The sequence below is a fragment of the Lutjanus erythropterus genome, chromosome 19 (genome assembly GCF_056507025.1).
Source record: "Lutjanus erythropterus isolate fLutEry1 chromosome 19, fLutEry1.hap2, whole genome shotgun sequence".
In the NCBI taxonomy this organism is placed as follows: domain Eukaryota; kingdom Metazoa; phylum Chordata; class Actinopteri; order Lutjaniformes; family Lutjanidae; genus Lutjanus; species Lutjanus erythropterus.
Genome location: NC_139335.1, coordinates 29,200,244 through 29,210,836, shown reverse-complemented (window position 1 = coordinate 29,210,836; position 10,593 = coordinate 29,200,244). Strand labels below are relative to the sequence as shown.

Below are 10,593 nucleotides of genomic sequence, written 5' to 3'. Positions count from 1 at the left end.
GTCATGCACAGTGCCCACACAGCTGCTAATTCATTATCATGACCTCTGACATTAAACAATGCAAAGATTTATCTATTATTAATCAACTATTAATTCATGTGCATCTGTTTTGAACATTTTGAGTCATACTTTAAATAAAAAAAAAGTCAGAATTCTCTGATTTCAGCTTCTTAGATGAGAATAGTTTTTGGTTTCTTTACTCCTCTCTGACAGTAAACTGAATATCTTTGAGTTGTGGGTAAAACAAGACATTTGAGGACGTCATCTTGAGCTTTGATTGACATTTTTCACCACTTTCTGACATTTCTTTTCATTTCTTTCATTTTTATGGACCAAACAACTAATCCATTAATTGAAAAAACAACTGACCGATTAATAAATGATGAAAATAATTGTTAGCTGCAGCCCTAAAACCACTATGTTAGGCTAAACAATTTCACCATATATTATATTGAGGTAAAAGTAACAGAAAGTAATCAAGTTACATTACTTTAATATTGTGAAACGTGGATGAGGTCACTGACTATATTTATTAACAGGTAATTACCATTAGCATTGTATCAGAACACATCTTTAAAGTAACCCTCCCAACTCTGGTTTTAAATGTAATTTATCAGGTTGAAAGAAATGATTGATATGTTCTTTACTAGTTGATGCCAGTAGTTGATTTTTGTTGCTGACAGACAGAATGTGCAGCAGGCATCAGGATGGGAAATGATGGCGAGCTGGAGGGCAGGGTGCTGATGGAGTGATAGTGACGGGCTCATGTTCAAAGAGGGCAGATAAAGACAAGTGCTCGTGATAACTGCTGGGCGGGGTGTCTATGGGGGATAGATGTTTATGAGGGAGGTCTAGTCCCGCTTATTATCTGCTATAGCATCCTTTACCACTCTCACCACATCATTAACTCCAGGCTTTAGTAACTGTGTCACCATAGCAACCTGACGACCTGGATTTATCTGACCTTATATGGTTTGGTCTGGACCTGTTGGTATGAACTAAGATGATAAGTGAAGGGTCGACAGGGTGTTTATAACCTCCTCTGTTTATCTGTGTGAGAAGATGTGACTCTTCCTTGATTGTGCTTATCATGATTCTTCTGCCCTGTGTGTCTCCATCCTGGGAGAAAACCATGCTACAGAAATACATTCATTATTTCTAAATATTTCTAGATTCATTTCCGCTACATTACTTTAGAACCAATGCAGTCAATTCAGAATAAAACAAGTCTTTGTTTACATTAACAAAAATAAAAACAGGTTTGGGGAGTAACAGATTACATGGAACAGGATTACATAATCTGGATTTTACAAATAATAATAAGTGTATTCCATTAAAGATACAGATAAAAAAGACGGAAACAGATTACAGATACATTTAGCAAAAATGCAGATTATTAGTAGGATTATAATTTTAGATAAAGAACGATGTTCTACCATGAACAGTGCACACAGTTTACAATTCATTTTCATGGCCTCTAGTGAAGAAATGCTTCACTGGGGGGAAATTTCAACATTTTTTGTCAATCAATCAATCAATCAATCAATCAATCAATCAATCAATCAATCAATCAATCAATCAATCAATTGTATAAAACAAAGGAAGGAACAGCTGGACAAACTACCGTGTACATAAAACACTCTATCGATTAATCTACTGATAATCAACTACTAAATTAATCTGCATCTATTTAAATAATTCTCTAAAATCTAAATTCTCTGATTTCAGCTTCTTAAATGTGAATATTTTCTGGTTTCTTTACTCCTCTCTGACTGTAAACTGAATATGTTTGAGTTGTGGACAAAACAAGACATTTGAGGACATCATCTTGGACTTTGATCAACATTTTTCAACTTTTTCTAACATTTTATGGACCAAATCACTGATTTATTAATTGAGAAGTTAATCAGCAGATTAATTGATGATTAAAATAATCTTTACAGGAAAGAAAAATAAGTCCCAACATGTGGAGCACATGGACATACAGTATGTCTGTGACAATTCTGTCACTTTTTAAAGTGAGATTGTTGTGAAAGGATTAATGAATTGATTAATCCTTTTGGGTAGCTTCTAGATAAGAAAATATAAAAATTCTCTGATTCCAGCTTCTTAAATGTGAATATTTTCTGGTTTCTTTACTCCTCTCTGACAGTAAACTGAATATTTCTGAGTTGTTAACAAAACCAGACATTTGAGGACGTCATCTTGAGCTTTGAGCAACATTTTTCACCACTTTCTGACATTTCTAATTGATTAATTGAGAAAATAATTTAGTGATTAATTGATTATGAAGATATTGTTAGTTGCAAACCTAAAAATACTATATTTGGCTAAACAATTTTACCATATTTTTTTTTGACAGAAAGTAATCAAGTTATATTACTTTATTAGTGTTTATTAGTGGATCGGGTTAATGACTACATTTATTTAACAGGTAGTCAGTAACTGTATTGGAATACATTTGTGAAGTAATCCTCCTGACCTTGTTCACTAGGTTACTGAAGAACCAGTGCAGTCGGCTGCTTTTTCCAGCAGGTGTCTAATTTAAAGAAACAAGTTTCACATCCATCTTTCAGCTATAAATGATGATTTTCTCTCCTCACACTAGTGGAATAATGTCACCCTCATACTGATGTGTTTTTTTTTTCTTTACGACCAGCAGCATTTCATCTGTTACTGAGAGATTTATTTGTGACAAGTGTGGGGATCTGTTAACAGGAAATCCACAGTCACATAGGCAGGAAATGCTGTTCACACACTGAAATAAACAAGACATGTAAGAGGAAAACTGCTAACATCACTCTGGTTGGTTGGTGGTGTTCCCACCAGCATCCAGCCACAGGGTTTTTCATTTTACATATGACCATTTAATTCATGTACATTAGAACTATCACTGACAGAGGATTGTAAGGTTTTGAAATCTTTAAACTTATGTTTAAATTAAAGCAGTGGTTCACTGCTTTTATTGTAGCCTTAACCCCCTGATGTTCAACATTGTGTTTACAGAAGCATAAATCACTGAAATGTACTAAACAGGCTTGGGAAGTAATGGAGTACATGTAACAGGATTACATAATCTGGATACAAAAAAGATTGTCAGTAACTTTCTGCACGCCTGTACCTGTCCTAATGTTATTATCTATTACAATCATTACAATGCTGTCAGGTTTGGGGAGTAACAAGATTATGTAATCTGGATACAAAAAAGGTAACTGTATTCCATTACAGTTGCAGATAAAAAAAGATGGAATCAGATTACTGATACATTTAGTGAAAACTGGGATTATTGGCAGGGTTACAAAACGAATGATATATTACCATCCACAGTACACAGACAGTTGTCAATTTATTACCATGGCCTCTAATGAAAAAATGCTTCACTGGGTGGAAATTGCAGCATTTTTGTCTTTAAATCAATCAATCAAACAAGAAACTGCACAAAAACAAAGGAAGGAACAGCTGGTCAAACTAATCAACTTAACAACACACATAAAACATTTAGAGCTGCAATGATTAATCTATTATTGACTGACTTAAATTCGTCTGCATCTATTTTGGTAATTCTTTTTTTTTGTTCTTTTATACCCCTGTACTCCCACCATCTTTTCCCACATTTAAATATTATTTTATATTTTATGTTACATTGTTTTGTTTTTTTAAATTGTACTCTTTTATGTACTTTCTTTTATTATGTTTTACATATATATTCAACATGTATATTTAATTTATATATCCTATATCTTCCTATATCATATATCAACCTGTTTGTGATTGTTTACAATAAAAAATAAAGTAAAGGGCAGTATCTATGTTTGTATTTCTAGGCTACATTTAGATGTTGCCAGTATACCTGATGAAGGTCGTTTCAGACATAAAACATACATATTTAATAAATATGTCAACAGAAAGCGAAACTGTTCTCTTGAAACTGTGCTGGAGTTTCCCTCATTGCCAATGGAGTTCTACAAGTGACCTGTGGAGGGCAGCAGCGCGCCTTCGCTGCGTCTAGTCTACCGGAAGTTCCATTAGAACAAGAAGAAGAAACAGGAGGTAGCGGAAGCAGCAGAAGAAGAAGAAGAAGCTGTTGTGTCGGTGTTTTGGTGCTTGTTAAACACACTTTTCTCCACAAGATAATAGTCGTATCTTCTGAGCACCAAGGTAATATTATATATATGTTTATATAGCTAACATTAGTCACAGCTAATTTTGTCTGTCTCTAATGTCTTTTTGTAATTTCTAATGTTTGTGTTGCTATGTTTAAGTTTAGCAGCTAATGTTTGTATCTTAGCATCAATGCTCATAGCAACATAAACGCCATTATTTCATCTTCTAACTCTTTTAGATTTAAATAGAACCAAATTTGAGGTACAATGACTCGGCATGGAAAGAACTGCACGGCCGGAGCTGTGTACACATACCATGAGAAGAAGAAAGATACAGGTGAGACTCTGAGTATTAACTGTCCCACAGCTCAGTCCTTTAACAGAAGGCATAACTAGCAATACATTTGCAAAGCAGTTTATTGGTAAAATTGTGTTTCTGGCTCCGCATGTAGCAACTTTTCAGGGTTTTTTCCCACTGATGATCCGTTCAGGTTGACTTAACAAGCTAGGGCACATGTTTAGAGTTAGGATGTTAATCATTTGTTCTCAATGCACCTCATAATGCTACCCAAATACAAAAAGGAGAATCTGCACATTTTTTTTAATGATGTTTGCTCTACTCATTATTTTAGGCAGCTGCCATAATAGCATAGTTCATTGATTTGTTATAATCCCATTGCACAGTCCATGATTTTGAAATCAGAGTTGCACACACACATGCACACACAGCCTCTGATCGATCTACAGGTCAGGAAGACGGCCTTTCATTAGTTTACAGGCTCAAGCTAACATCATGGAATTACCAGTGGATGGCTAACAACAGCAATAATGGTTTTCAACATGAAGAAATGGATAAATACTCATGAAAAGGCTTCAGTTTACCCTACTTAATCGAGCGGTCACACATTTTGCCAGGGAAACGGAGAGATAAATGTTCTTGTCATGTTTCTGACATTCGTCAAAAATATGATCATAAGGGATCTAGAACATGAAATCTGATCAGCGTGATCAACTTTAAATCTAACTTGAAGCCATATGTGAAGAGCAACATTTGTTTTTTTTTCCCTCAGCATTCAGACAACTATATCTTTTAACAACATTTCCACCCAGTGGATGTAATCGGCATTACACAATCAGTTAATCAGTCAGTCAGTTCAATAAATTTATAATTGATTATTGTGCAGGCAAAAGCTTTGACCCCTCATATATAAAGAAATAGCCAGATAGAATTTCCTCATATACCTTGATGTAAGCATGTGTTGTGTTGCTCTCGTTCTGCTCAGCTGCGTCTGGTTATGGAACACAGAGTATTCGACTGGGCAAAGATGCCATCAAAGACTTTGACTGCTGTTGTCTGTCCCTGCAGCCCTGTCAGGACCCTGTGGTGACGTATGTTTCTCTTTCCAACACACACACACACACACACACACACACACACACACACACACACACACACACACAAATACAAATATTGTATAACCTTAACATGTGACCACATACACCAGATTTCAGCAACCTGTGGTTCCAAAACCACATGTGGCTGTTTGTGTGGCCCTCACTACTGCTCCCTGTGGCTTTGACGAGAATTATATGGAAATTAATGTTATTTTTTAATGTTTTCATTTTTCATTTTTGCGCCTGTGGGTCACACCCCATTCATTGTTTGTCTGCTGCTTTGTGCTGCTCCACAGTCAAGATGGATACTTGTATGAAAAACAGGCCATTCTTGAATACATTCTGCACCAGAAGACAGAGATTGCCAAAAAAATGAAGGTAAGCCCTGCACTAATGAATGGTGACTGTACACCTCCTGGTTGTTTTCTATCCACAGTGGAACACATGAACAGTAGAGAGATGGCTGAATGTGCTTCTTCGCCCTCTTTTCAGTTGACAAACAACAAAACTGCATCACAGCCAACATCTGTCAAGAAGTGGCACAGACAACTGGCTGACATAGATAATTTCATAGTTGAGATGTTGTCTGACAAAGTTAACATAGATAGAGGTTAAAGACAACAGGTTGCAGGATCAGCTGTGTTGATGTTTAAAATTCATGGTCTCAAGAAAAGTTGGAGACGACTGAAAGCTGATCGTGAGTGGATAGCAACACACAGCCAGCCACCCTGCGAGTGACGGCCTGTTACACCTCCATGAAGTCGACTTCTGCTCTCCGTGGGGGATCTGCACTCCACTCAGTGCTGTCTTCTAGTTTGTTTTTGTGTTACAAAAGTTCTTCATGCTATTTTATACAGATACACTTCCTTTAATTTTTTGCTTTCTCTGTCTGTTGAAAATAGAAGAATTGAAACTCTTGAGTACTCAGCTGTGTTTTCCTCCTCTAATTCTTTAGGCTTACGAGAAGCAGAAGCAAGCGCAGAAGAGCAATAGTCAACTGGAGTCCAAGTCTGAGGAAAGAGAAAGAGTGGAGAGGTTTAAAACCAGGGAGAACAGCATTGTGTCCAAACCCATCAACCCATTCACATCCGGTACGTGTCTGTCTTCAATATAATACTGCTTTAACATTAAAACAGCCAAGGTGGTCTTTTTGACTGTTTTAGATTTATATGTGGAACAACTTGAGTGTCTGTATTTTAATTTAAAATGTTTTTATATACATTGAAGCAAAGGCAAAGAAAATATCATAATTTTAACCTATTTAGGCATTCATATTGACCACAGTTATATCTTTACTTTTCACTGTGCAACTATCATCGTCTTTGTCAATGAAACTTCACAAGTGGTCTCGATTTAGAATGTCCCAACATTAAAATACAAATAATTAATTAAATAGAATCAATTAAAAGTAAGGGGTGTAGGGGAGACCATGGACGGTTGTAACACTTTTTCTCAGCACCTACTGTGTAACTCACTGAATTTTTGTGTTAAAGCTCTCAAATTTTGAAACAGAGTGCCTTACTTATTTCAAATAGCAATGTTTGCAGCTTTTTTTGGTTTTATTTTTTTTAGCTTGTTTCCAGCTGTTTCCTGTAGGCTATGATTATTTTTAGTAAAGGTTCTAGGTGGAAATTTGTTATTATTAAAATATATAAAATACATTTAACTGTTTCTTGATTTGTAAAAAAAAAAAAGAAAATGCAGTTGCAGTGTTAAGACAGTACAACATGTCAAGTAACACTGTTTTCCCTTCAGGACAGAACAAAGGGACTGAGAAGGTCAGGGCAGACAGCAGCTCAGCAGAATCGTCCTCAAGTTCAGGTTCAGCCTCCACTTCCAGCCAGGGCCTGCCCAGTTTCTGGATTCCTTCTTTGACACCAGAGGCCAAGCCTACCCTGCTCAAAAAACCAGTGAGTGACTTCTCCTCTCCTGTCAGGTCAGGACAGGACAGTGGTTGCTGATTCTTAGTTAGATAATTGCCCTTTCCTTTTTTACAAAAGGGGATTGAATTCATAGAAAATTCTGTGACTGAGCGTTCTTAAGTCTCACTAGCAGCAGGATGGTAAACTAGAAAGTTTAACCCCTTTCAGACATGCTGATTAAAATACATTAATCTAATGACAATTTATCATGTTTTTTTATGTCTAATTATGAGACCTGCTTCATTCTTGGGACTGTGAACTGAACTTTGAGCTGAGTGTGAACTTGCACAACACTGCCAATTATATCAATCAGTGAAGGAAGATGAAACCAGTCAGCTAGCTGAACCTCAGGCATGTCTGACGGACATAAAAACCTGGACGACCCGCTATTTTCTGTTTACAGTGGTGTTACAGACATAACTGAGGTAATTCTACTCAGCCCTAAACATCTCAGACTTATCTTTGTTCAGGATATGTCATTGAACTACCACATAAAACAAACCTCAGGGACTGTTTTCTTTCACCACCCTAACATTGCTAAAATCTGACACATCCTGTCTCAAACAGATGCAGAAAAACTAGTCCATGCATTTGTTGCTTCTAAGATGGATTGCTGCAATTCCTTACTAAAAGGCTGCCCTAATAAGTCTCTAAAATCTCTCCAGGTGGCCCAAAATGCTGCAGTATGTGTCCTGACAGTAACTAGGAAAAGAGAACATATTTCTCCTGCAGTAGCTTCCCTAAATAAAGAGCTCATAGTACCCTATGACCCCTGTTGATGTCATGATATTCTCTGTCTATTTATTTTGTGTATCTCTCTGTTTCATGTTGACACGGTTTTAAAGGCAGGTTGACCCAGGATTCAAAGATCGAAACCTCACACAGATGTCCCGACTTTTCACTATTGAGTGAGGTTCAGAATTCACTTTTTATAATCCCTAACCCTTCCTCTCTCCTCCCCTTTTGTCTGTCAGAGTAAGACCGTGTTATGTCCCATGTCAGGACGACCCATCAAGATGAATGAACTCATCACAGTCCGCTTCACCCCGCTGGATTCGAGCCTTGACCGAGTGGCCCTGCTCACCCGCCAGGTCAGTTTACAGCAACGCTTCCACTGTCCACCGTCACGCACCATCTGGAAATTTGGCTTGAAAGTGCACATGTGATATCAAAGCTGAGTGTCTCACAAAAATCTGAGTGATTGTGAACATTTATAACCATTTCTCTAGGATAATAACCATCAGTGCTCAGATTCAAATTCAAGTGCGAAACAGTTAAATGTATTTTATAAGATTATAAAAGTGTTATTTTAACATTAATACTAACAAATTTCCACATAGAACCATCACGAAAAATAACCAAAGCTTATGGGAAAAGGCTGGAAACGAATACAAAAATAAAACCAAAAAAAGTTGCAAACTTTGCTATTAGTAATAAGTAAAGGTACTTTGTTTAAAAATGTTAAAGCTTTAACAGAAAAAGTAATTAAAAAGAGTTATTGGTGCTGAGACAAAATTGTTACACCTTACAAAAGCTGTTGGTGTCTTGGCTGTTCTTGTTTTAATTATCTATATACATGTTACGTGTGTGTGGCATGATGGGACTTCAACCCTGTGTTGTATAATGGTAATAAATGACCTTGGTAATGGCTTCATTTCCACCCTGTTGAGGTGACTCAGCAGCACATGAAGCAGGAGCAGAGAGGCTTTGTTGCACCCGTATGGGTGTGACAACTGTCGCAGATTTTTTTTTATGATTGGTTTATGGAATTGTGTAATAAATGTCCAAGCACGGGCAATTCGAACCCACTGTCAGGAAAACAAAAACTTCAATGACAGTGTTATGATTTTAGATTAAAACTGAATCCCTTCAACACTAACAGTGCAACCTACCTAGAAGCGTCTGTCAGTCAGCTGCAGCGTTGTCTGTGACAGAGCCTTCCATCACACACAACATGTGATGTCATTTTCTAATCTTTCAGTTTCTCTTATCGTGTGTATTTGCTCTTCACTGTTGGTATAATGTTGTCTTCAGGAGAGATATGTGTGTGCAGTAACCAGAGACGCCCTGGGCAACAGTGTTCCGTGTGCCGTACTGCGACCCTCGTGAGTGACATGTCTGCCTCTCCTATATTCAGATGTTATTTGTTCTCTGCTTGGAAAGGATAAAAGGATAACTGACACCCTCTCTGTGCTGCGTTCAGGGGGGCTGTGGTCACTCAGGAGTGCGTGGAAAAGTTGATCAAGAAAGACATGATTGATCCTATGACTGGAGACAAACTGTCCGACAAAGACATCATCCCCCTGCAACGGGTATGTGTGTAGAAGGGAATCATTTCCCATTAGAATCAAGAATTCTCTCTGATTTTGATTTGTTTCATGAAGTGTTTTCCAGCCTGAACCTGGACTATTTACTTGTGTATTTGTATGTAAGTGTAATTTATGGTTACTGTGGTGTGTTCGGAGCTCCGTGCTCTGGCAAAATGCAGATGCCTCCTCAAATGAGGCTGCCAGTTCCGAGTCTATGATTGGCTAGTGGTTGCTATGTTCGGTGGTTACTAGGGAAGTATTCTATTCACACAAACTGACAGCTAATGACCAGCATGCATGGAGTGACCTCACTGCTGCTGCATTTACCATAAAATGCTTGAATGAGAGAACAATCTTGCCATGAAGTGCACACACACCACAGTCACCATAAAGTCACCATTGTGGGAACAACAATTTCTGAAATTTAAGTTATCCATTTACTACAAATGGAGCAGGACCTCAATTATTATCATTAGTATGGCTGCCATGAAAAAGGTCTAGCTCTCCAGACTGTACTTGTCCTCAGATGTGAACTTGTCTCACAGTGTCGTAGCGGTGCTGATGGTCTGTCATGTATTCTGACAGGGTGGAACCGGCTACGCTGCCTCTGGGGTGGACCTCAAAGCCAAAGAGGCTCGCCCAGTGATGCAAGTGTGAGACGAAGGAACACACTGCCTTCTCACAATGAAGTGAATCATATTGACACCTGTCACGTATTTTGACATCCTCTATTGTTTCCTGGCGTATTTTTATTGTTTCTATATGTAACTGGTGGTTACTTTTTTTTTTTTTTAAACAGATTTGTATCTGAGTTTAGATGTTTTGTCATTCATGTAAAATACACTTCCCTCTTGAATTACATTT

The 10,593-nt window shown here is 37.5% G+C and overlaps 1 protein-coding gene across 2 annotated transcripts; it reads left to right on the top strand.

The window, feature by feature from the left end:
• Positions 1-4,292: 4,292 nt before the first annotated feature.
• Positions 4,293-10,474, top strand: nosip (nitric oxide synthase interacting protein). Of its 2 annotated transcripts, none has more exons than XM_084744936.1 (9): positions 4,293-4,440; positions 5,387-5,492; positions 5,795-5,876; positions 6,454-6,589; positions 7,254-7,408; positions 8,395-8,511; positions 9,455-9,525; positions 9,624-9,732; positions 10,315-10,474. In XM_084744936.1, the coding sequence occupies exons 1-9, from the start codon at positions 4,371-4,373 to the stop codon at positions 10,384-10,386; spliced, it is 918 nt and encodes a 305-aa protein (XP_084601062.1). In that variant the 5' UTR covers positions 4,293-4,370; the 3' UTR covers positions 10,387-10,474. The 2 variants fall into 2 exon arrangements, with proteins under 2 accessions (XP_084601062.1, XP_084601063.1); XM_084744937.1 differs by having other exon boundaries at positions 4,366-4,451; positions 5,370-5,492.
• The last annotated feature ends 119 nt before the right edge of the window (positions 10,475-10,593 follow it).